The sequence below is a fragment of the Cheilinus undulatus genome, linkage group 5 (assembly GCF_018320785.1).
Source record: "Cheilinus undulatus linkage group 5, ASM1832078v1, whole genome shotgun sequence".
NCBI classification, from domain to species: Eukaryota; Metazoa; Chordata; class Actinopteri; order Labriformes; family Labridae; genus Cheilinus; species Cheilinus undulatus.
The window spans coordinates 45,773,371-45,801,276 of record NC_054869.1 but is presented as its reverse complement, the minus strand read 5'-3'; the positions used below and the strand labels follow the sequence as shown (position 1 = coordinate 45,801,276).

General features: G+C 39.2%; 1 protein-coding gene across 1 annotated transcript in view; it reads right to left on the bottom strand.

Annotated features, from left to right (window-relative positions):
• Positions 1 to 2,568: 2,568 nt before the first annotated feature.
• mxd1 (MAX dimerization protein 1) overlaps positions 2,569 to 27,906 on the bottom strand; it is a 28,567-nt gene continuing 3,229 nt past the window's right edge. Inside the window, exons 3-6 of the mRNA XM_041787691.1 lie at positions 15,695 to 15,724; positions 9,713 to 9,827; positions 9,354 to 9,513; positions 2,569 to 7,786 (exon numbers count right to left, since the gene is read on the bottom strand). Coding sequence (XP_041643625.1) covers positions 7,590 to 7,786; positions 9,354 to 9,513; positions 9,713 to 9,827; positions 15,695 to 15,724 — 502 coding nt within the window. The 3' untranslated portion in view covers positions 2,569 to 7,589. The remainder of the gene's footprint in view (positions 7,787 to 9,353; positions 9,514 to 9,712; positions 9,828 to 15,694; positions 15,725 to 27,906) is intronic.

Sequence of the window (27,906 nt, the reverse complement as noted above, 5' to 3'; positions counted from 1 at the left end):
CATTTTTTACCTCATCTCTGGCCAAAAGTTTAGAGTGAAATTTCTTACACCACACTAGCAATGAGAGCAGACTGCACATCAGTGGACTACAAGCAGCTCCATATGTATTCAGGAGCATATCCTATATGTCAAGGATTTTATGGACTTGATGTATTTTGTTGTGCTATAGCCGGCTGGTTATCCAGCTATATTTAGATTAATGTAGAGCATTTAAAATGTAGTGGAGCAAGGCTGCAGCTGCTCCCACGCAAAGCATCCTGTAGATCCATCGAACATGGCTGGTGAGCTCATGACCAAGATACTATTTTCTCGTTCAGTAAAGCACAACTGATACAAACGTAATACGTAGGGTTTTTTTTTTCTTTTCATTTTGTGAGCAATACATGCCAACAACTGGCTAAATATTCCAGCATTGATCTGATACCAACAGAAAGTGGCAAAATCCACTCCTTATTCTGCGGCTTATTGTTGAAACATTTTGAAAATATATTTGCTTGTATTGAAGCTGATTATGGCAAGCTGAATCAACTGAATATAGACAATATAACATCCAGTGCAACAAAGGTGTAGATTTGAGAAATATTTATCCTAAATTTGTGGATTACATTTATGAACCTTAACTGTAAGTTGCAAGACACTCTTGGATTTAATGGGTGCCTGTTTCCTTTAACATGACTCTGAATTTTGGGCCTGATATCATATAAGTTTTGGATGTCAAACTCAAGGCCCAGGGCCCAAATCCATCCAATGGTACAGTAATACCCGGCTCACAAGATAATATCATTATCTTTAACTGGCCCTAAAATATGCAAGAGTACCTTGATGTAGACAAAATGGCCGACATACATCCAATCCATACCGGAAGTTCCAACTGGAAGTCCGTACGTCTAAGGTTAGGCTTAGGCATTAAAACCTGAGTGGTTAGGTTCAGGGTAAGGCAGTGGGGAAGGTGATATATTTGAGATCCAGCACCAAGGGTTAGACTTAGGCATAAAAAGACTGAAAAACACTGGCAGCTGAGTCCAACATGTAGAAGAAACTTCCGCTTGGGACTTCCGGCATGGATTGGATGTATAGCGACGCCCATGTCGGCCATCTTGACTGCAGCTGGGTCCCTCTCAAAATATGAGGTCAGATTTCCTTCAGTATAAAAATTTAAACTTAACCTTGATTATATCAAATCGCCTTAAGTCATAAAAATGTGAAAAATATAAAGAGTAAAAATAATGAGATAAAAAGTGTGGGAATTCATTTTTGTTTTCATTTCATATTTTCAATTTTGCACGGCACAATTATGACTTGTAGCTAGTATTTGGACTTTTTTCTTATGTTGTGAGCTTTTAATATTTATTATTTTGACTTTTAATCCCATAATTTGACCTTTTACATTTATTATGTGGACTTTTAACTAATATTTAGGCTTTTTCAATTTATTATTTTGATTTTTTTAATCTCATACTTTGACAATGTCAATTATTTTGACTTTTGTCATATTTTGACTTTTTCTATTTGTAATTGACTTTTTATCTCATGTCTTTACCTTTGCAATTCATAATTTTGACTTTTTATCTCATATTTTGACCTTTTAGGTTTAGTTTTAAATTTCAAGTTATATTTTGACCTTAAAAACCTGATTGTGACTTTCTTTTTAATATATTTGCCTTTCAAAAGCATGATATTAACATCTGATTTTGTGCTTTGACCTTTTGCACTAATAATTTTGACTTTTTATCTCGGATTTTGAGCCTTTTAACTTATCATTTTGACCTTTTTAAATCTCAAAATCATTTATCATCAGTGCTTATTTTTTCCCTACAATGTATTACCGGCAAAAATGAGGTTGACAGTTTGGCCCTCAGGTTAGACCTTAATTCATAATCAGGCCCCTTCTGTGATTGAGTTTGACACCCCTGATATAAGTGATTGAAATGCTTTCCCTTGCTTTTGTAAGGTGGACTTGGGTGTAGATGTAACAGAGATGGCATGTCATTATCAAACATGGAAGAGTCCATGTGAGTATCTCTGCCATTATACCGTTATATCTCAGTTGTCATGCAAGATTATGAATCCAGACCCTAGCATGTAGTGTAATGGTATAGGATCAAGAAGGGCGTACCATGGCTCCCCATGGCAGAGAAAAAGCCTATTCCTATGACTCCCCTCCCCCTCAGTAGCCAGACAGCCTCAGAAAGGATGTGGGATGCTTTTCAAGAAGCTCATCCCCCTCTCTCTCCGTCTTCTTCACGCTTTGTTTGTGTTGGTTATTGAGCAGCAGTCAGATGGCTATTATCCTACAAACCTGGGATTTGGCCAGCAGATTACTCTGAAACACACACAGGATGGCTGGCAAGGATCAAGCCCCTGCTGAGGCTTTCTTTCATCTGTTGTGCAAAAACCTCCTCATTACTGACAATTCAGCCTCTACATGAAGATTACTCATCGTATAAGGAGCTGGAGGGCAGGGCTCCTTGGTTAAAGCAGTCATTTGTTGCTTGAATAGAACTACAGATCATGCTTTTGTTTCTTGCTTCTGAAATAAAGACAGTGACAAGATGATAGGTAGGTAAACAAGGGTTTCAAATGTTTTATTCTTTGAATATCAATGGCAAATATAAATTGCTGCTCCACAATTCATTTTTCAAAGGGTTTGTTTCCAACATTTGAAGTGTTTTCTTTAGAAGACAGTGTCCAAATTCTCCAATTTCTAAAAAGTAAGTGCACAAAACGCCCTCCTTTATTAAGTTATTGTTAGACGTTTAGCCTTTCTGTGGAGAAAGGCAGGCGACGACGATGTTCATGGAGCTATGACGTGGTGTGTCGGTGTTTATTGTGTAATGCATGAAAAGCACCACGCCTGAAACCGTCACAATGACAAGGAATGGCCTTTGTGATACATGTTGATATATCATACACTCATACGTATCGTATCCTTCTGTTAGGTTGTACATTTGTGTCTGTTTAAGGCATTATCAGCCACTTTGTATGCAGGGATATATTGTGCAAAAACCAAATATACACATGAAGATGCCTTTTCCCCTGATGCTGAAACCTGTAGCTTAAACAACTGGTCTGACTGTAGTCTTGTTCTTTGAGAGATTCCACACCTGCTTCTTAAGGCAGATGCTGAGAGCACCAGGGTCTTTGAAGAGGGGGGAGGAAGGACGGAGATGAGGAGCAATAGTTGCATCATTGACACATACGCCACCCTCCACAGATGCCAACACAGCATGTGGAGGAGGGAGTCACACTCGCGCATGCATACATACAGGAAACACATACACCCACATACTGGGGCCGGGCGATATCGACCAAAAATCAGATCTCGATATTCTTCAGATGACTGGCCATACAGGATACACATCACCAAATTTATTTCTGTTATGACATTAAAAATGGTTGTAAAAATCCAAGCGTTATAGACTTTTATAAGATTCTGATGGTATAAATCAAACAATATAGATACCTGTTGGATACCTTGGCAATAAAAAATAGAAATCCTAGACACCTAATATTGCATAATTTATATAGCTCTTAAAATCATGTGTTTCAATTAAGGCTGTTACTTTAAAATTTTTATTACAATGAATCAGCATTTCTTCAGCTAATTGCAACTAGCTTCTTCTCTCTGGCACATTTTTGAAATTCAGCTATTTTACCTTAACTTCTCATCTGTAAATTTAGATTTTTTTGTACCGTTTTAGGTAAAAGGCTTTTTGACTTGTCTGCTTGAAAACAGATGTGCTTTTAACCAAGCCAGAACCAGAATAACGTTCAGTGACGCATTTTTTCGCTTGCTGTTAGAGGTTACGGTAGGTGGTATTTTTCCACACAGCAGAATTTTATGAATAAAAATCGAAATATTTACTAAGGGGGATAAATTTCTAACACACCAAAAACTGAGGAAAACCAAAAGGGGGTCAAGGTTAGGCACCCAAACCCTAAAGGTTAGGGTTAGGGTAAAAGGGAGGGAGATAAATTTAAAAAGAACAAACCATGAACTAAGGAAAAAACAACAAGGGTTGGTATGTTATTCGTCCCACTCATCGAGGTTTCCCCATTGTAGAGTTCTGCAGCCAGAGGCCTCTTTGAGATAGATCACTGTGGCTGCAAGCCACTTGTTGGGTGGAGGAGCTTTGCTCATTGCAAAAACATGCGTAGTCAGTATGCACTTAATTATATGCAACTTTAATGTTATGTTCATCTTAGTGAATCTGGACTTACTAATATTATGTTGATATTAAATCCAATTATTGACAGTAATTGTGATATTATCTCTTAAAACCTGATTTAACCAGGTAGCAGAAGATATCTGTGAATGAAACTTAAGGCTATTTAGTGGAATCATTCTAGTGTGGACAACAATCTGACCCTGTTCTGTTTAGTTTATTTAATGTTCTGCCATGTGACTGTAATGGCTCAATGTTGGACTTTCCAGCTTGTTAACATAAGTAATGCAAGACTGTGGGAATGGACTCTTTCTTCTATGAGAAGCCCACCCCCCATCTATGATGCAGCATTATCTTTGCTATGATAAAATCATCATTTGAATGATTTTGGTATCAAAAAGTAGAGACACTTAATGATTTTCAGTCACAATTTTGTCAGAAAGAGAAAGAGGGTTTCCTTCCCTCTATGCCATTTCCACCCACTTTCTCAACTGTTGCCAATGTAATTGCTTTTGCATAAATTAGACACTATGTAGGAGTTCCTCTGCAGTTATTGATAATTAAAAACAAGATTTTCCCAATTTTGGGTGTTTATTTTTCTTGCCATAGTATAAAGCCATTATCATGGTTTCATTTTTACAAATAAATGCTCTTGAAATAAAATTTCATAACAAAATGACAATGCCCCTTTCTTGGCTGAACATTTTTCAAGTCAAAAAGCATTTTACTGTTAGAGGTTCTTATTTTAAAATGTCTTTCATCCAAGCATTACACCTAGAATCTTTTTTTAATATCAAATGGACTTCAAAATTAAACCATCAAAAGTTTGCTTGTCAAATTGTCTGCTTTGAAAATACATCAATCCATCTCAAAAACCCGATACTGCCAAGCCCCAAACCACACATACTCTGGATCGGTGGAAGATGGACAACAGGCCATGGATGGAGAAAGGACGAAACAGGAGACTCCCATCGACAGACGTTAATGCTTAGGTTAATACATCAAGTCTTTGTCAAGTGGACTTTTTTTGCATTTTACTAGTAAACAAATAAAACAGAAACATAGCCTTACAATTTTTAAACCGCCCACCCACAACCTCCCCAAAAAAATTCTCTCTGAAGACAGTGACGAAATAAACACACACACACGCACGCACTCACATTCTGCTATCACACGCACACACCGACAGATGGCATCTCAGTGAACACACCTGCCCTCTCACACCTCATTTTAGAAACAATTCCCCTTAAGTCCTCCTAAACGTGGCTACACAGTTCCTCTCTGTTTGAAGAAGTTTGACAAAAAAGCAGCATTCCACACTCAAACACTAAACAATCCTTTAACTATTTTTCTCATTTATCTTCATGCTTTAACTGAAATTCGCAGGTGGTGGATGCAGAAGCAGGGAGCTTCCTTTGGCACCGTGCTGCAACACTGCAGGCCCCAGGACGTCTACATTCAAAAAAGCTGCAATCCTCCCTATGGACGTCATGAATCAGAACCAAAAGCATCACCAACGGGAGAAGCCATTTTGTTTCAGGTTCCTAAAAGTGGAGACGCAGCACGGTATCACCAAAGGAATCATCACCATCTCTGCATCAAGCACCAGCTCCTGTCGCTTTTATACTTTTTAATTCACATTTTAATAAATTATTCCTATTTTTTTGTCCTTTTATTCCCGTTACGGGCCGAATGGCTTTGAAAACAACTAAAATTTATGATCAATCACAAAGAAATAGTTTCATTTTCTAGCACCGTGCCGAAATCCGAACAGACACAAAAGCCTTGAGGCACAAAAGACGTTTCTAAATACTCTATAGATTGACTAGTCTGTGCAAACAAACTACACATAGGAAACTCTCAATAAACTTCACAAGAAGAACGTAAGCTATTACTAATTAAATATATTCATATATATTCATCTATATATTTAGTATATCTAATAAATACATTTGTTGATAGACATAGAGATCTTTCTTTGAACTATTTACATTACAAGGTGTACATTTCTGCTAAACAATAAATAGCTATGAAGTCAAGGCAAAGGAGAGAAAATCTGTGGTTTTAACATTTTAGAGCTTTTCATGTGAAAACAGAGAGAAAGTTTCAGGGCTTTCTCACACATTTCCACTGAAAAGTCAAAGCCAGTGGCTTTTTTTAGGGTGACTTGGCTCGTCTCAAACTGAACTCTCCCTTCATAAATAATTGGCAGGAACATCCACTCAAAAAATAATGCTCTCAGTCTTACCTGCCCGTCCTCTCTACATAATGGAATGTGCTCCAGTCTCTCGACTGCTCTCAGTAGATCGGCTCTTTCCTTCCTGTTAATACCTGGTGAACGGGGCAGTGAAGAAGTAGTGTACAAAAATGTACCAGCACCTGCCTAAATATACCAGCATTCGGCTTGGTGGCTGGTGTCTCACGTTTCCAAACCTGCTAGTGACCCCAGCTGTACCAGTCATACAAACATTAAGATAAAAGATGCTGTAAAAACGCCACCGTCATCAGAGAGAGGCAGAAAACATCTAACCCACCCGCTTTACCCTCCCACATCCCCGGCCCAAACACAATCTCATGCTGCACAAGTTTTTTTTTTTGTTTTGTTTTTGTGTTTTTCTCTGAATGGCGGGTGTGGACAGAAATGACAGGGTAGTTACAAGTCTGCCCACCAAAGCCTTGGTACTAAACGATATATTGCTGTCGGCCCTGACAGTGTGACACCACACAAACTCTGCAGAAGACTGACGTGTTCTCAAACAATTTGCTTCATCTCGCAGCATCACTTCAACAGCTGTAGGGGCCATAGTTATTAAGAGACAGCAACTGTTCAAAAAAAAAAAAAAAAGCTATTTAAGTGCAAAAGACCATGCACAGATGGTGAGCGGGGCAGAAAAAAAGGCCTCGCATCACGTCAGTGTCACACCTTTGGGAGGACTCTGTCTCACTAGGACAACTAGGAGCGATGGAGGTGTGTATATGTGTGTTTAAGTATGTGTGAAGTAAGGGTGAAATCTCATAAGTGCTTCCCATGGCTCTTGAGGCATAGAAAAAGAGGCAGTGGGATTGTGTGGTAACATTCTCTGGCTGAAAGTTGTGTGTCTGAAGGACGGACGGAGGGACAGAGAAGGGTGGAGTGTCTTTAAAATCCTGGTTTGATTGGTGCAGAGCCGGTGACACCCTAAAGACTGACCGCTGATGATGTGCTGGATGTGGGCGTCCATCTTGGAGGAGCTGCAGTCTGAATGGAAGTCAATATAAGGACAGAACGTCTGCAGGACCCTGGCTGGACTTGATCAGTCCTGGTGGGGGAGGAGGAAGGGAGGAGGGGAGGTGGGGTTGAGGTCTGAAGGGGGCCAAGGTTAGGGAGCTGATGTAGGTGAGGACTGGCTGAGGGGAGGAGGTGGGTGGTGTGATCGCTGCTGTCTATAGGCTGCAGCCCAGCTGCTTGGCCATCCCCTGAGTGTCCTGCAGGCGCAGCAGGCTGGCGCTGGAGTAGCCCTCGTCGCTACAGCTGCTGCGCAGGCTGCCTCGCTCGTCCCCTGAGTCGCTCACACTGCTGGTGCTCCACTCCAGGTCACCCAGCAGGTAGTCTGTCCCCTCCACATCCACGTCCAGGTCCTCTGTTTGATCACAGAGACAATAAAACAGCACTGTTAGACTGCATGATAATGAAATATCAGCTTTTGATTGGTTATGTTTTAAAGTTTCCATCTAAAGAAAACTTTTAGTCCTTATGTTTTCCAATTGTATGACTTAATAAGGATATCTTAAATTATCAAGAATAAGTTTACATTTTTATACTTGAGGAAATCTGCATACTGGTGGGCCAGTTAAAACAGAAATATCATATGATCTGGATTTAACTGTTCCACGGGCCGGATTTGGCCCCTGAGCCACATCAGTTAAACATCCTCATCAGATCTAAACTGTAGCTACACCATAATCCGACAAACATCACACATTCAAACCCTGCACATGGAGTCTGTCATGTTTTTATTTGCCTTCACTGCAGAAATTAGCAGAATGCAGCAAACGGTTTCGTACTGTGAGCCTGTAGATCTGTCAAGCCTTTAAAATCTCTCTGAATCCATCAATTCCTGACAGAGAGCTTCATACAGAATGTGTGTCGTAGCGCTGAGACAAGTTGGAGAGATGGAGAACAACTTTTTAATTCTCTGTTATGACCTGTGAGTAGGTACAAATATATGCTTTTATCTGCTATATATCCATGGAGAAGGAAGCAGCAGGCGCTAGGGCTGAACAATTTGTAAAAAACAATCTAATTGGGATTTTTTTTCCCCAGTATTGCAATTGTGATTTAATATGCAATTATTTTTTAGATTCTTCATCTTAGTTATTGTTCAACAAACACAAGCAATAAATCATTCTATATTATAACCAGAACAATATTAGATAAACTAAACTCGGGATGAAAGATTGGAAAAAAAATCTATTTGTGGTTTGGTTCAACTAGAAAACTTGATATCAATTTGCTATACTGAAAGGGATGATTTTTTCTATGTTATTCTCGTTTTGATTAAGAAAATTAAACACAGGAAAAGACAGAAAAGGAATAACCTAAACACCCTGTTTTAATTCACTCACTTGTTCTATCTCTTTTTTTTAATTCTCTTATCCTTGCTGCATCTCTAATGATGTGATGTCATCCTTTTATTCATCTTTTAATGTTTTTATGAAGTCATATATTATATCTTATTGTCTTTTTCTAAATATTTTCAACATTTACTATTTTAACAGCTTTTCAAGATTGTTAGTGTCCTTTTATTTCCTTTAAAACATCTGTTTTTAAAGGTGCTACATAAATCAACTCATTATACAGCATATACTACAGCTTAAATTCTACACAGAGGCTCGTTATTTCTAACAGCATCAAAATGGAAAAGGAATAATCTAAATGATTCAATTTAACTGATTCTTCAGACTGGAGCAGCGTCTTTTTAGTCTTTATTTTGCACAATTTAAACCAAAATAAAGCCAGCTGAAAACCAGAGTAAGTCTGTGAGTTTTAAGTAAAACTATGATATTAAGTTAAGATTTGAATGTCTATGTATATCCTTGAAGGGAATTGGAGTTTTTGTCTTGTTCTTATCCCACTGCTCCCTCTCCACCAACATTGTCCCTGAAAACAAAGCGTGTATGATCATTGTGTTTTTTGTGAGGGCTGACCTTGATCAGAGTCGGACTTGTCAGAGGACTGAGTGGAGCCGGTGCTGTCCATGCGGGTCCTCTCCACCCCCAGCTGCTCCAGACGCCTCCTCAGGTGTCTCTGCTCCCGCTGTAGCTGCTCTAAGGTGTGCTGAGCTCTCCTATCGCTCTCCTCCAACCTCTGCAGAGAAAAACAAACACAACACAAAAGAAGAGAGTTAGAGCGACTAGTTTTCAACAGTGGCTGATCTCACATAGTCTTTGAACACAAATGTGAGCACCGTCAACCACTACAGTGCTAAATAAATCAGCCTCTTCATACTGATTTGATGATTTAAAGTCAAAGATTCTAAGTCACGTAATTAAACAAATACACAAACCTTGATGTGATCTTTGGCCTTCATCAGCAGGCTGAGGGTGGTGTGTCTGTTAGCATCTGGTCCTAGGGGAACGAGGGATTTCAAGCGCTCTAAACACAGCCGTAGATGTGCCCGTCTGCAGAAGAAACAAAGATAAAAACATAAAAGGATGACTCACTTATTTTAAATCAAATATATGAATTTACAAGAGCATGATTTGTTGCTTGGAAGGTTGATCATGGCCTTGGAAATCCCAAATTTTTTAGGTAGCTTTAAATCCCATCTCTTTTCATTGCAACTCAATTTATAGAGCAGTCTTAGCTTAAAAACTTACATAACTTGTAAAATCTTTTTCTTTTCAAATTAGTAATAAATTAAAATATGCATAAATAAACTCACAGCTTAAATAATAAACAGATTATTAAACACCTGAGTACTTTTCACTTGCCTGAGTAAGATCAAATTGAAAATAATTCACTCTTAATAGTTGACACTCTGGTCCTAAATAACCTGTTATTGCATTGACCTCATGAACATTAACCCCACTGACTTTTGTAATCCCGTTCTTTAATTTTAGCACAATAGTTGTGATTTAAAAAAATAAACTACAAACCTTTTATCGAGTTTTATCAGGTCAAAACAAAGTGTCTTGAATACTTGGGTTTATGGGAATTATTTTGGAAATGTAATGTCATTTCCATCAGTGTCAGCCAGGAACAGAATCCAGATGTGGGTGGTCCAACAGGGGCTCTGATTTATGAAAGAAGGGTATGAAGTACATATTTACCCATAATCAAATGTATAACATACAATCATTCTGTCTTCACTGATCATATTGACTACTAGGATTAAAACATCATATAAAATCTGGAAGCTGACAATCAGCATGATTATCTTGTAGTGTGTGTCCTGCTTAATGTTAGCATTTATCTCAAACATTTCCCAAACATTAGCATGTCGCTCAAGGCAGCATTAAAAGGCCTATGACCAATACGTGCATAGAGCAGACCTCTGCTCTTTGTATGTTTTGTGATATGCTAGAGGCCAAACATTAAAAATGTTAAATATGGATAATATACAAGTAGTTTTTAAGAGTAACTGCCCTATGATTAAATAAATGACTCAATCATGTCCTAAAGCCTGAATGCACTTGTGATCCTCAATACTGAGGCACTAGTGCAGCTTCTGGATTGATATGCATGGAAAATAAATATCAGACAAAAAAGAATTAGGGTAAATTTATATAAAGTATCTTTATGATAGATCTACTTATGCACATTTGGATTTTCCCTCTGTTTTTGAAGGCTATGTTGTTGTTTCTCTTACATAATAAGGGGCAGAGGGTAAAATACTTACATATTCAGGGTTTTAGAAGGCATAATGAGACCTCTGGTGCATCTTGTGACTTTACTATAAAATAGTCCATTGTGCTGCTAAAGAAGATGTTTAATTTAGTATCTTAAGTCTTCCACTGATATGCGATAAAGACAGAAATGGGATCAAATACAGAGATCCTGTGTGAAATGTGTTCAGATCTGAGCTCATTGTCAATGTCACCTTTCCTAAAACAAACTAGCCTACCCTCTAACTCACAGGCGCTCGAAACTGGCAGCCCAGCCAGCTGCTGAGGTCTGGGGGTGTTAGCGACCACTTGACCTCGCTGTTACACAACACACACCTCCAGCACCAGCCTCTGTGGAGTGTGTACGTGTCTGTGTGCCTGAGCGAGTGGGCGTGTGTACGTCAGACTCTTCCTGAGAGGGAGAGTAAAAATATTTTTTCAGCAGCTGAGGACTCGCTGGATGAGCTGTTCATTTATTGTCTTCTGCAGGTGATCCTGATGTGAGCGTCACTGCCCTGAGAGGAATCAGACACATGGGCAAAGGAGGAGATGGCCTTTTATACCTCACATGTAAACTGTACTACCCACTCACACCCATTCAAAGCAGCACTCAGCAGATGAGAACGAGCGGCTGCTTCTCAGCTGACTTGGTCCAAAGGGCACGCACTATTACATAATATGGAAATGCCCTTGCCTGTGTTGTTCTGACATAATAAGGGATCAGAAGTGCTAGCTAATGTTTGTTAAACAACCCTGACAAGCTGCAGACTCACAAAACAGCACAGGTCACATGGTGTCTGGGTGTAGAAAATCGCTGCGGGTGTGGCTGTAAAACCCAGCAGCGCTGCAGCAACAGGTTATTCTGGTTCACCGTGGCTGCAGAGCAGTGTGTCAATAGGGGAAAATGTATGTGGAGCTATCAGCTGCAGGCAAGAACCTACATTTTCTGCCCTAATTTTGCTCTACTGTCCCTCTTTAAAGCACACAACTGGTGCGAGTGTTCCTTTCAGGTCCAAAATAAGGTGAAGGTCCAAGTTGAGCCTGTTGCATAACAACACTTGCAACCTAATCGTTCCTTGCAAACCAAGATGGTTTCTCTTCCAGCCGCCTGTCAAAAGCTACACTTACTGCAAACTAAAAAAAACAACTAGGTCACGGAGATGCACTTTGACTGACCAGCAGTAAATCCCCCCACTGTCTTCACTCTAGCCCTCTGACCCTTGACAGTAACTTCCCGTGACCAGCTGGGAGAAACTTTGCATGTAAAAAAAAAGGCGTGGTAGCTGCTCGAGTTGTGTTTCGTGGATGCAAACATGCACACGCACGCAATTTGGTTGTGTGCGCAGCAGCAGGAGGAGGAGAGGGGCCTTAGCAAAATAGGAATTTGAATGCATGTATAGAGATTTCACTGAGCCAGTATTACTAGAGGAAGGAGGATCTTGTTGCACTCCTCTAGCTTTGCAAGCAGGCGGTCATTATGAATTTACTATCTGCTTATGATTGCTTTCTATCATCAAACTGCTGCTGGAAGAAAGTGGCCGAAGGCTAGGCATGTTCTCAAGTGTAATAGGATGGGCTGTGCTCGTAATTTTGACTTACTGCAGAGCATGAGGTGTCTCCACGCACACATGCAGAGGGTTAAATCCCAGACACACGCTTCAGTGTAATACATTATTCAGGCTGCACACTGAGCTGCTGGTTTGGATGAGCTAGCAAAGGCAGGATGGAAGCACTGAGAATGACGGAGGCAACGCCAAAGAAGATACATGTTTAGGTCTAAAATGTCTGCCTAGAAAACTGACGGAAACGTCAACAGTTGGATTTTGTTTGGATTAAACCAGCATTTTTCTACAGGTGCTCTGCTTACACAACAGCCTAACATACAACGTGTTTTATGGTGTTTAATTGTAGTTTTGATAGGAGCTCTGCAGGGCTGTACCTTGAGCTTAGTGCTAAGATCAGCATACTAGCATACTCACAATGACAAAGCTCACATTCCAACATGAGCAGGTAAACAGCTTAGTGTGTTTACCATCTGAGTTTAGCTTGTTAGCATGCCAATATTAGCCTCTTATCAACATTCCTGTATTTCCACAGAATTATGCTGAACCTGGGTAGTGGAGTTGCATTAATTTTTGATCACATTAATCACTTTTCCTGTTTCTACACTAATGGAAAATAAGGACACCACTCCTTTAAATGTCTCATTTCACTTTAAAAAAAACTACCAGGCAGCTCTGGAGGATAGTCTTAAGTACGTTGTATATCTTGTGATACCAAAAATTTCACTTCTTTACTGTTCTTTTCAGGCATTTCCAGTTACTTCTAATCCATAGCCAATGTCATTCTCTGCGGTTGGGCTTATGTTATTATTTAAGTATAAAAAGGATCCATTTTCTGAGGAAATTAAGTTGTTACTTAATTGGCAAGCTTAATATGGTTGTTTACACACAGACAGCAGCTAAACTGTTCAGGATCACAGGACTTCAGTGAGTCATTTTGTACATGAACTCCAGCATATTTCTTGCAATATCAAGCTGCAGACCCAGAGCTGAAACCCCAGTTTTGAAAGCCCTTACCATGACGGAAGTGATATAATGGACGTGTCATAAATGCTGTTTTTCTTTTTCAGGAGTAATACTTAAAAATTTTAATTTTCTACTTTACAAAGAAGCAATGAAATAATATTTCATTGACTATCTTTTTAACTGATGTTTAACTTCGCCTAAACATGGTTTTGTTTGAGAGTCTTTCCTTTAACCTAATATTAAGAGAAAAAATGATCTAAAAATAAATATGCTTCTTCAACATACCACTGCAAATATTTCAGTTTATGCTATGCCTGTATTGGCTGAGCATTTTTTGTACATTTACAAAAGTTTTTTTTCAAAAACTACATTGCATGTACATACATACAGTGCTTAACAAATTCATTAGACCACCACCCAAAGTAAGGTTTATGCCACAGCTGCATCATGAAGTGCTTTAATGTGACTTTCATTTTCAGTGAGCTCTCCACATTTTACCATTTTGAACAGGAATGAGGAATTTCAAACTGAATTCACCTTTACATACCCAAATTTGAGCCGGCTCACTGGGCTTCTCTGAGAAGTCAGAAATTAATCAAGCATAACATTCAACCACTAAAACTCATTTTTCTGTACTATAATAACTATAATTTGACATATTAATCAAGAAATAATAATGTGCTTTACTGTTTTTTTTTCAGTTTTTTTGTAAATCAGTAAATCTAAAAATTCATGGATAACAACAAGGATTACATTTTAGCATTAAAAATATCATTTGGGTTAAAGAGCTTCTACACATTGGTGTATTAACCATCGTAGAAACAAAAAATAATTTGGGTAATTACCAGTGCTGTTAATTTAGGGCAGCTGTGGCATAAACCTTACTTTGGGTGGTGGTCTAATAAATTTATTAAGCACTGTACATGTTTACATGTTTGTAAAATAAATCATCTTACCATCTAATGTTAAACAAAAGTTATTCCATTCACCTCATGGCACCATTTGCTTTGAGTGATTATTAAAATCACAGTTTTGTTTGTTTTGCATTGTTTTGTTTTTTTTAAGTCTAAAGCACTTTTATTCAAAAAATCCTGTGGACTTATTTTTGCCACCATTGTTGCATGCCTACTCACACAAAGGAAAAACAGAACTCTAGTTCAGAGACTTAATATTAATATATATATATATATATTTAATACTCCTCAAACTGTAAGACTTAGTTCTGAGTTTTGGTATCTTATATATATATTTCAGATGTGAATACACAACACTGACATTTTGCTGATATCCAATATGTTGGTATTTACAAATAATTTTTGCAGATACGTATACCAATATCTAAATATAGTTCAGACCTAAACTTAAGTCTTTAAAACATAGTTTAAATTTGAGGATGAACAAATTAACAAATCTCAGTCCTTAAAACTTACTTTAAGTTGGCTTGGTCTTTACATTGTCAGCTATGAGGCCCTCTATAAAGAGGTGTGTGTCTTTCCAAATCATGTCCAATCAATTTAATTTACCACAGCTGGACCCCAACCAAGGTGTAGAAACATCTCAGGAATTATCAAGAGAAATGGGAGGTACCTGGGCTAAATTTTAAGTGTTTTTGCAAAGGGTCTGAACACTTTATTTATTTATTTATTTTCCATAAATTTGCAAAAAAAAAACAAAAAAAAAACAACTATTTTCACTTGGTCATGATGGGGTATTGAGTGTAGGTTAATGATAATGAAAATGTTTTTTGACTGTAGCATCAGGCTGCTACCTAAGAAAAAGTAAACAGGGTCTGAATACTTCCTAACTTTTTAAATACTTAATAAACAATATTAGTTTGGCATGTTAGGGTTGGACAGAGTGAAAGAAATAAGTAGAGTTTAATGTTCATGAGGTCAGTCATGTAGCTGTTTTTGGGATTGTTACAGTCGTGGTGGTGCACCTGTCTTTGCAACATAATTTCATACAAAGAAAAATTAAAATGTCAGTTCTAATGTTTAATTTCCTCTGCCTAATCTTTTATTACAGCCTCATTACACAGCGTTCCAAATTGGTAATTGTCTTTTTGATTACCACTATATAAACATCACAAATATGCACACTTGTACACACAACCACACAGACATTTTAACGTACCTGTTCTTTTCCATTTCATTGTGCGTAGACCTGTGGAGATAAAAGAGACAAATGAGAAACCACACATAATAAGAGAGCAGCTGATTAAACAGGCTAAGGTTTCCTCTCTGTGAGCCATCATTGCCGTCCAAGGCCTTACTGCAGGGGAGTGAGTGAGAGAGAAAAGGCTGTGTGGGAGTTTATGAGCAGTCAGAACGGCTGACAAAATGAGATTCTGGAAAAATAGAAGAATAGGTTGGGTACTCTGAAGCCCGAGGCTTGTTCTACAGAGGAGACTGGAGCTTTTTTAGGAGCCATACTCGGATACAGGATGAGGAGGCCCGGGGTAAACATAGTAACAGTAACCAGAAACAGAAGCCAAGAGCAGTAGAGGAAGGGACTATGCCCCTTCATATTGTCTGATTACCCACCGTGTACATAACACTAAGAGAGGTGGGGGAAGACAGTGCTGGAGGTAAATTGAGAGATGGAGGCGTGCTGGTGGGCAGCGCGACTCCTGCATTGCAGCACAGAGACGAAAACACATACAGAGATGGATTTAAGTGTCATTTTGGTAGGAATGCCTTCAAAAAGGGCAGAGTGGATGGTGATGAGAACAAGTAGGCTATGTAGAAAATCCCCTCACCATCCCTGAACTTTTATCTACCTCCACCTGACCTCCTGACCCCCACACCCCCACACCCCTACATCCCAAAATAGCTTGTGCACCTTCAGCTCTGCTAGGCAATGGATCCTCAGAGGACTCTCGCTCTGTCAAACTCCCACTCTTCACTCCACACCTCGGTTCATCTCCACGTTTGATGTTATTTTCAAGATCAAGCAGAGAAGTACTCAGCACATTGACATGTGCAGTCAAGTTCAGCTCTGGATGTAAATCAATTAGGCCAATTAATCCGACTATCAGTCTTGTCCCTGTATACAAGCACTGGAGCAGATCAATTTAGGGATAAAAATGTGTCCAACTCTGCTATTCTTGGTGACAATACTAAATAAAAGAAGAAAATTGACTCCGATCTGTACGGCCAATAATGTGACATCATAATTAAGCGCATGCGATGACGCCAACAACAAACTCAACGTGTCGGCTATGTGGAAGAATTTTGAGGTGTGAGAACAAGACAGAAAAGTAGCTGTTTGCATCGCTTGTAAAGTACATGTGATGCGAGGAGGAGCTCAACAACATGCCTTTAACACCACCAGTTTAATTTTGCATCTTAAAAACAGTCACCCTAATGACTACAAGGACTTTCTTAAGATAAAGAAAGAAAAAACGTCATGCCAGGGAAAACTCATCAACAGCCTCTACTTAAGTCATTTAACAAAGCTAAAAAATACAGCAGCAACCACCCAAGGTAAGGAGCTGAACAAGAAAATCACTGAATTTAAAGCTCTAGATAACCAGCCTTTTAGCGTGGTAGAATATACGGGCTTACACGGGCTGATGACGCATTTAAAGCCCCGCTACGTTATACCTAGCAGGCGCTTAAAGCCTTACCTGAACTGCAAAACTTTTTTCCAGTCACATAGAGAAGCTCCTCGTTAAAGCTAAACATATTAGCTTCACTTCGGATATATGGACATCAAGTGTCCGTCCTGTTAGCATGTTGAGCCTCACTGCCTTAGTGGATAGATGAGGGTTTCACTCTTAGAAAGCCAGTCCTGTACTGACAGGAGTGCTCCAGTTCTTATTTTTGATAACATTTTGGAAATGGAAAATAGAGAAAAAGAACATGCATGTCGTGCTACGTGACATGGCAAAAGCAATGACGGACTTCTGTGTGCCAAGTCTCACATGCGTGGCACACACTCTGCAGGTGTCCTGTCTCCAGCATTGGAGATGTGGGTGTCACTGGGTTGTTACAGAGCTGTTTACAGTGAAATGCCCATCAAACTTGGCTGTACTGTTAAAAATACATGTAGCATGTACTGCACATGTAACCCAAAGACATTACTGCAAGTTTTTCATTTGGGTATGGCTGTATTTGAAAAAACAGCACATCCTTAATTTCTGATAAAAATTAAATGTCTTTTCTGTGTCGAAAAATAGATATTTAAAAAATATATAAATTCGTAGTACAGGATGGAATTGGTGTTTTTCACAGTGGAAAACATGTGATTAAATATCGGTATCGGCCAAAGTGAGTTTTAAAATATTGGCATATCGGCAAAAATCCAATATCTTGCACTGTCATACTGCATGACAGTATGTACTGAATACAATAAAATTAATTCAAAAGTTATTAATCCATAGTAGTATGAATCTCAATACGAGGGTGCAATAAGCTTTATGCCATAAAGGAGGAGGCTGGGGTGGAGGAGGTTAAGCTTTCACAGCAGCAGCACCATGGTGCATCAACATTAATGCAAGCAGGGATAAGTGAGAAGTACGTCATATTTAAATACACCGCTTTATGGAGAGAAAGAGCTGTAATCAGCTGTGGGGACATGATAACAAACATTTAAAAAGTCCGGTTTTCAATCATTTGACCTTCTCCAACTGCATGTAAATGCACTGACTGGCTCTGACTCTGCTGCGTGTGATGCCTCTGTGAGTGCCGTGGGGTATCATGCTGTAGCATTGGCTCTTCTCTATCTCACCTCCAGTCAGTGTGAATTCCAGTGCGGGGCAGACAGCAGCTGGTGACATAACAGTGCTAGCAGGGAAATGATCCCACTTATTCAGGATAGATTTCAGAAACCCCCAATCCCCTGCTCCAGTCTCACAACCCTCCACTACTAACTAATGCTTCTAATGCAGCCAGGACACAACCAAGTACAATGGAAATTCGGTGATAATGTTAATTTTGTCCTCATACATGATCCTGTTTAATCCAACAAACCTTGATTCTTGGTCAACAAGAAAGGTACACAGAGAATGAACCTCTGCTCACAGATTCAACATAGACATTAAGAATCTGTCCATGAGTGTATAGACAGTCAAAAAAGGAGGTGCTCAGATTTCTGTTTTTCTGTCTTTACATTTGTAGTCTGAGCTTTAATAACCAGTTACATACCAGCAGGCTTTGGTGTATAAGATAGAAACACTGTATGACCTCAAAAACTGTCTTCAAGACATTAAAAAAAAAACAAAATGGCCACCAACTTCCTTCAGTTAAATGAGAAAAAAACAGATCATATTTGGTCGACAGCATCTCACTGAGAGTACCTCACCTCCTCTTGGTCCACTATCCCTCTCCGTAAAACCACATGCAAAAATTCTTGGTGTCATATTTGATTCAGGTTTAACCAAGAAAAACAAATCAATCATGAAGCTAAAGTTAGTTTCATGCAGCTCCGTATCATCTCCAAACTCAGACCAATTCTCTGCACCTCCGCATGTTCATTTTATCCTGTCTCGATTACTGTAATTCGCTATATTTTGGTATCACACACTTTTTATATCCCGGCTTCAACTCGTTCAAAACAAAGAATTCTAAAAATGTCAAAAAACACAGACCACATAACGCCCATTCTTTCCTCCCTGCACTGGCTACCTGTCACAAGGGATGGGAGAAAAAATCAATACAGCATAGTATTGTTATATTTTGTCTGGTGATATATTGTATCGCCTCGTCCACCAAGTATCAATTTTTGCTAATATGAACTAAAGTCTATTATAATGGAAAAATAAAATCAATTGTTTGAACAATTGTTTGTCCAGTGATGTGGGCAGATGTGATAGACATAGAGCAGGAGAAATATAGTACAACAAACATGGCAGCACCAGGGGAAGGATATTAGGAATGCAAGCAGGGCACGAATGAGATGGACATGACACATGAGGTTTGCAAGAAGTGCTACATACAACAAACATGAGGGCAACTAATCAGCTAAATCAGCTAAAAAGTTTAAAAATGGAATAGATCGCAATATACGGTATCACAATCTGTATCCTATATCACTGAATTCCTGTCCCCATACCACATCCACAGAGATCTGAGGTCGTCTGACTCCTGTCTATCCAGAGAACCAGAGCAAAAAGTTATGGAGATCAAACCTTTTCTATCCGTGCCCCAAAACTCTGGAACACTCTCAGACTTTTCTCTTAAAGTTGTTTATGATTGTTATTATTGCTTTGATTATTATTGCTGTTGTTATAATAATCACTATAATGAGCAGTTGTTACTTTTAATCACCTTTAAAGTTTACTCATTTTCTTCTCTGCTTCCTTTCATTCTTTTAATTATGCTTCTGTATGTATACTGTAAAGCACTTTGGATTAACCACATTGTGTGTGAAGTGCTATATAAATAAAGTTGACATGATTTGACTGGTGTAGTGTGACATCTCTGCTGTAAAAAAAATGCATTTAACTGGTATTTTGACACTCAGGTTAAAGAAATACCTCCTGTGATTTGAAGATTGCAGTAAGACATGTGTGATCTATATTTCAACATTGCTAAGCCTTTATGGAGAGGAACAAATAAAAGCAAGACACAAAAGGCCATAACTAGTGTTGCAATATGGGCAGGGTTTAGTTGTACTGAAAGCCATTGGTAATGGCTGCCTCCACTGCTGTAAATACCTCCGATATAGCTTTGACATTGCGCCCATTTTACTAAAACTGGACCACCTCTCTGTATGAAGTAAAGAATAAAGACAACCCTAAAAGCCTTTCAAGTTGAGAAAGATGGTTTCACTCTTCTGCCGACTTGCTTCAGCGTGAGTATATGATGGGGGAAAGGGTTACTTGTTATGTGAATGCTTGTATACAATGTCTGTTTGTGGAGTGATTAGCTCAGAATTAGCCACAGCAGCACTTTGGTCAGAACTGGACAACATGCATTTTTAAAACATGCACTGAGGGCAACACTGAAAGCTTTCCGTGACAGAAAAGGTGTTTTTGCTCTTCTTCCAACCTGCTTTGGCATGACAGTTATAGTTACTGGGAAAGGACTAGTTGTTGTGTGTGGTTGTATACAAAGGCTGCTAGTGGAGTGATTAGCTTGGACATAGCCACGGCAGCAGTTTTTTCAGAACTGGACAACGTCTCTTTATTAAAAGAGCAGAGAACAACGCTGAAAGCTTTCCGTGACAGAAAATATGTTTTTTCTCTTCTCCAGCACGGATTTCCAACCATTACAGAGGGGTTGTCCGGTGTATTCAGGGGCTGCTGCCACAGTAGCCATTCGTTTGGATGTAGCTGCAGTAAAGCTGCAGATTAATCAGAACTGGATTACATTTCTTTTTAAAACAAGCACAAAAAGTGAATCCGAAAGCTTGTCTTGGCACAAAAGTTGTTTTTGCACGCTACCTTGGCACCAAATAACATGCTGTGCCATTAAGCCAGCAGTGGTCTGCACAAGACTAGCGTATGCGCACTACGTCATTTGTTGCTCTGATAGCCCATCATGAATGTGAAGGGCAGAACATTCCTCCAATCACTTTCTGAAGATTTTCTGAAAAGTCCTGCCCTTCCAAATGCTTTCTATGGGTGCAGTCCCAGATGAATGTCAAATATATTCAATCTAATGTGTCAGGTTAGCGGTTTATGTTTTGAAGTTTAAGGATCCTTAAATTCTCAACCCACAGACATTAGGGACAACACAATTACACACCCCAAAAACTAATCACTCCAGGACACACAATTCAGTCTGGCATTTCAACAGGCATCCCAGATAGTTGTGGTCAGCCATATACAAGGTTTTAACCTGGTCTTGTTTCCGTTGGAGCTTAGAGTCAAACAGCCAGCCTACAATAGAATGGTACATGGCGTGTGTCCTCCAGGGTCACCCATGCATCAATTTTCAGTCAGATTCCCGTCTTTGCCTTCCTTTCACTCTGGAACAGGTAACACCACTAAAGGTTGATCCACAAAAAGCCGCTTTAACGGCTCTGTAAAAACCAGGAGCAGGTTATATGTGATCAGTGAGCTGAAACAACATGATTCACCAGTGCATCCATCTGTTAGTATCATCTAAAATAGGATTTTACTACAGAAACCTACAGTTAACCTGTTTCACTTCCGCAGCATCACATAATGCAGCCACATTAACCTTTAAGAAACACAGCACTGGGAGCATGGAAGGACTGAATTTTCCTCTTTTAACAGGGAAGCTAGGATCACTGACTGATTTCCATACAGTGCACTGTAGTACCACTGAGCGTGTATGTGTGACGGGTGGGGGAGGACTCTCCATCGATGTAATGGAGGAGCTGGTGCTCTCCTCTGCCTGCCAAGAGTGAGAGCAAAGCAGGAAAGACACAGAGTGGAGGAGGAGGAGGAGGAGGTGAGGAGAGAGGGAAAACACGAGAGAGAGAAAGCGATGAGGGGGAGGGGGGAGCCACTACTACTGACACACATGCACAAATACACGCCAGAGACAGGGTGACTCCCTTCCCCCACCACTCACACGTCCACGGCATGAGGAAACAACAGAAACTGGAGGGGCTGGGTTGACTGACTTCAAACATACATTGCTGCCTGCCCTACATTTCAGCAGGTCTCACCCACCAGCAGCTACAAAAACTTACAACACTGCCTGATCGAAATCATTCCTCCTTCAAAGATATAAATTCTTTAAGTCATAGAGCTGGCCTGCTTGTTAATGATCAGAGTAATCATCATAGCACACCCTATCAAATCATCTTGACTGAGCAGAAACCCTTATTAACAAGAGGAGCTCTGCTCCGCTTAAAAAGTAATGACTAGTAGCTGATAGAGCGCTCTTAGCTGCAGCCTAATATAACCCTGTAGTTAAACAATAGTAAAAGTAAACGACAGTAAATAAAAGCTTTAATGACTGCAAACAAGGATGAGCCTGCAGCAGATAGTGGTCTACTTAACACATAAAGCTAGTCCCACACTTTCTTCACCACGCATGTCTAAAAATAAAATGCTTCCTAAGCATGTTGAGACATGTTCTGAGCTCCAAGGAGATATGTTCTTACAGCAGCCCACATCCTGCGCCTTAAAGGACACCATAACTCTTTAGTTGTCATTGACAACCTTGACAGGCCCGACAGACATAATCTTATCTAACAGGCTTAACCAAATATTTGAGTTGTCCCTTCTAAAGAGCATTTTTGTAGATAATCTTTCAGTCTGTCAGGTATCCAGGAGGTAAATGCAGGTTAGCATTCAAATTCGAAGAACTAACAGGAAATATGGGAAACAGTTCTGATCATCTTTTTGTTTGGTCATTTAAAAAGAAGAGATGCCAAGCATTCCTGATATTTACTGGGTGGACTGCTGGCTGAAAACAGAGAGACATCTGAGGCCATCATCTTCAATCAAATAACTTGTTCCCTCACAAATTATACTTTTAACAAGAGCTGCAAAACAGTTAAATGTTCCTTATCATGACCAAACGCTAGATTTTTGACAGGCAGTTGTGATAAATATGCCTGCATGGTCTCCCCCATTAAATGAGTACATTAAACCGAAAGCTAACAGTGACAAAACCACCAGGACCACTGCCACAGGAGATGCCATGTCAGTTAGGGGCAGAAACATCTGCAACACCTGCAATCCTGGAATGTCCTGCATACTTCACAAACTGGCTCAAAACAAATCAAACCTGCGCTCACTGCTAGGTGGATCTGCTGCAGCATAAGCATACATTTACGTATGTATATTCACGCTGTCCCAGTCTGCCAAGCATTGCACCAGGCTGTTTTATATATTATAACTGCTTTATGTATTTGTGACTTTTCGTTTTGTTTTGTATCTATGGTTTCATTGTTGTATGCATGTGTGGGGCATATACGTCAATCTTTATGTAGCATTTTCTCCTTGTCTTGGTCAGTTCTAGCAGGCAGAGACAACTAGAATGTTTTATTTATTTATTTACATCTACTATAACAGCTATAAGCTCCTTCTCTAGCTTGTGGTACTCGTCCTGTGTCTGCAACACACATGAGGAAAATTACTCCTTGCACTTAGAATAGCCCTTTAAATCAAGAACTTTATTCAGCACTGTTTGCATTAATCTTGTGATTGCGTGTTTGTACACTGTCAGTATTGCTGTTCTGTTTCTTTATGTGTTACCTGCCACAGGACTATAGATGCAAATTAGCAATTTTGTTAACTCTGGCATGTTTACATTTGTCTTTTATGCTTATGTTCATTAATGTGCTCTGTCATGTTTATATAAACAAATAAAATTAATTGCATTTCTGTTACATGATTAACAATCAATCATTTTGCCTTTTAAATTTAAATATTTAAGGCCATCTTTAATGTGAAGCTAATCTTATCAGCGTCTTGATTTGAGAATCAAATTAATACCAGAGATGTATTTTATGCTCTTGAATTTTACATTTGATTATTCAAACCAGTGCTGCTACACCAGTGTGGCCTGAAACCAGGACTAAGAGGTAGGAGACTGCTATGAAGAAGTTATTTTGTAAAACAAAGCGTTTAACATCATTATGCACTGAAACAAAATCAGGAGTGCATGTACAAAATGACTCAGTGAGGCCCAACGATGCCTACCTGATGTGACGGCATTTGCAACTAGGCATGGGAGTTGATAAGATCTTATTGATATCAATGCCATCATCGATTATTCTTATTGATTCAATTCTTAATCCATTTTTCTCATCAATTATTTCCTGTGAATTTTATTTTTGTAAAACAACTCACATTTTATTAAGTCTCTTTCTCTGAACACCGAACAAAATGTATGCCACCTTCAGCAAGGGTCAATGGCAAGCACACTTCAATTACTGGCTATAATAAACAGTTTAAATGACTAAACATGTTAAACATCAAGTGTTTGGAAGGAGAACACGCTGAAATATATTTTAAAATATCTTTTTAGTTGGAAATGTCTCAGTTTAAGCAAACTGCTCTCTGGATCTTCAATCTTTGAACTTGAATGAGAATACAATACTACTTTTCATTCTCTTTAAAAGATAAAATCTTAAAATAAATAATATAAAACTAGTCTCTGGATCCTGGATGAAATTACTGTTCAACAGATGTTAGATGTCATGCTATTTGTGCCATTTTTGAGAATGATGCCACACTTTTGACGGCTTCAGCAACTGTTTGCCATGTTGACTTCTTCTCTGTTCTTGTTTGCTTCTCTGACTAGCTCTCGTGAGACTGTGCTTTTAAGGGCATGTGAAAGTAAGGTAGTGCTAAGGGAACCGTTGAGATTAAATGTAAATGATGTCAACTGACTGAACCAATACAAACCGGTTCCTAACTGGAACTTGTTCTCAATTCCCATCACTATTTGCACCGTTCAGAAGTACCAGTTTAGTTATTTTCTCTGTGTAAGTAACCCAGTTCAGGTGGTACAATAATTTCTCAAGAAATTGCTTACTGTTATGCTTTTACTCATACCATCTCAAGCTAAGGTTACTTTACCCTCTCTTTGGATAAAACCTGCTATCATTTAAAGAAGTAGTGAACATGAGCAATTTTTTTTTTCAGTTGTACACTGGAGTATCTGTCTGAACTATGATAAAACACATCAATGCTGCTGTTTTTTGCACCAAACTGTTAAAAATCTGCATTTTACGACTTTTAATTAGCTAGGTAGAATGTTACCGCCTCTGACCAACTTTACCATTCAGAGACCACTCCCATCCTCTCCTGCACCTGCACTTCCTCGTCTCTGAGAGCAACAGCTTTAGTGACGCCAGTGTTGGAGCCCAAAAAGGTAGTGTGTGTCCATATCTATGCTCAGGACCACCACGCTCCACCACCATATTACAGCCTGCTTCAGGGGACTCTGGAGGGGAAAAATCCTCCACCTCTAAAGATCGCTCTGAGGCACATCACTGTGCTGCGGGACTCTTTCACTTTCTGGCAAGGTATCGTCACTGTCACTCCAGCTTCATCTGGAAAACCTCGTCCTTTTCCCCTCCCTCCTCTCAGTACCAAACTGCTTACTTTCTGGGCATTTTTTGAATTACAGAAGTGGGCGGAGTTAACTTAGAGCTGGGGGTTCACTTACACTTCAAGAGAAAATAAGGAACTTTTGGGCGATGGATAGTATTGATATTAGCATAAACACAGAATTTCCTATGCAGAAAAGTGACAACAGGCCGCAGCTGTGGCTCAGTCAGTTATCAGGCAACTGAATGGTTGTGGATCTAATTCTCAGTTCCTACAGTCACATGTCGTGTCCTTGGGCAAGACGATTCACCTCAAACTGCTGCGTCAGTGGCGTGTGAATGTATATGAATGGGATTAGTTAATACTGATGTCAATAGCGGCCAATTTTCGTCATCAGTGAGTGAATGTGGGAGGAATGGTTGTGGCGTGCTGTTTTAAAAGCACTTCAATTAGTTTTAATTTACCAATTTACCATAAAGAGACCATATATAAAGTGAAATAGTTAATATCAGGGTTCAGATTCCTTTTGGCTTGTCCAGCCAGCTGCCTCTGAGTGTTTTTAAGTGAAATTAGACATTCAAAGATGCAGTGGTGCTTTCTATCACTGTAAGAGTAGGAAGCCTCAAAGTGAGTAGTGGACAAAACAGTAAACTACATAAAAATAATTAAGTGTGGTTTCCTTGTAACTTAATAGAATATAGGGTCAGCTGAGGAGCCCACACTTAGGTAAAGATAGTGCTAAAAAGACTACATGTGAAGGTACTACTGATCAGCAGTGGATACAGTATTTAATGGACTGGTTTACATGGGGTAACAGGCTTATACATTACGCTATTTATATGTCTGTATACATGCTTTACCTCATGTGCTACATTCATTAAATACCGTACATTGGAAGCACAGACACTTAAGGCTGTGGTATTTGTCTAACGCCACAGATTAGTATGATGTGCAGTCTTTGTTCTCATGTTGAAAGGTCCATGTCTTCACCTTTGGAGACAGACCTGGTGACCCATTTTTCCTGTGGCTTGACCAAATATTTGAGCAACAAAAGGTGACTTTTACAGGCAGTATTTGAAATGTCCTCTTAGTCTGACAGTTGAGATGACAGCTGACGTGATGTTAAATTTTTGCAAGTATTAAGGTAAGGAAATTTTTGATAGACTAAATTACAAATGAATCTGAATTAATATGGATCAAATTTAACAATCAAGAGCCAATGTTCAATATCAGAAGCAATGTTACATCGTATTAAATGTCAGTGCATTGCCGTCTCAATGACAGCAGATGGTAAGCTGGATATACATTGGGTCACAGAAGGTAAGAAGCCTATAGATACCTATTTATATGCTTCACCTCATGTGCTCTCCATGCCCATTTTGACACATCAGACTGGCAGAGAGACGCCTTCAGTTCAGTGGGAAGTTGGTGACTGACAGAGTGGACTAGTGTGCCCTCAATGCCAGCAGACCTGATGTGCGTTCAGCACATGTCTGAATGGGTTAATAACTACCCTTATGAGACCTGACTGCTCACCCACATAGCTGTAACTTTGCTACATGAATGTGTTACTGCTGCACACCTGCTGCGATTTGTGATGTATACATTCATCAGTTGCCTCCTTACACATTGTGCGAGGGTGTTGCTGGTTATCCTTGATTAATCTCTACTTGTGAATCCTTCTGAAAAAAACAGGATGGCAGGAAAAATATTCTTTAAGACTAGTGAACAAGCCAGCCACCCATTTGTAAGATTTGCAAGGACTGCACAATAAAAGTGATTTTTATTATCATTATTCCAACATCAGCATTTGCAATAAAGACTCTGCAAAAGTTAGAATAACTGTAATGAATACAAAAAAAAAAGACTATATTTGAATAGGCTATTCTTTCTCAATCAGCATGTGTAGACTTTAAGTGTTAAGTGAAATCGTGGGTCTAATGTTGATTCTTCTGCACCATTTTGATGCAGTTAGAGATAACTCAAGCTTGCAATCAGGGACCCTTAAAGTAATGTCTTCCAATTTAGGGGCTTAAAACAGTTTTCAGTTTTCTTTTGGATGAACAGCAATGTGTTACAAGCAGCATACAACCTGATACAGAACTGAATCTTTCAAAATAAAATTGGAATTTAACGTCCATTTAAGCTTTTGTGTAAGGGTTAAGGTAATGTTTAAGATACCATAAGTTAAAGTCATTAACCTGACGTGTAAAACCTGATTAGTAAACATTTAATAAAAAAATAAATGTCCTCCATGAAAACATTCTAACACAGCAATCACAGCTATTTTTGCCTACGTAGCTCCATTACCTGTGTAAGCTACAAAGATAATGTAGCTAACAGCTTCACAGCTATCCTAGCAGAAGCTAACCTCAAAGCAGCTATGCAAGGTATGCAGGTATGTTACCTATGTAGCTTT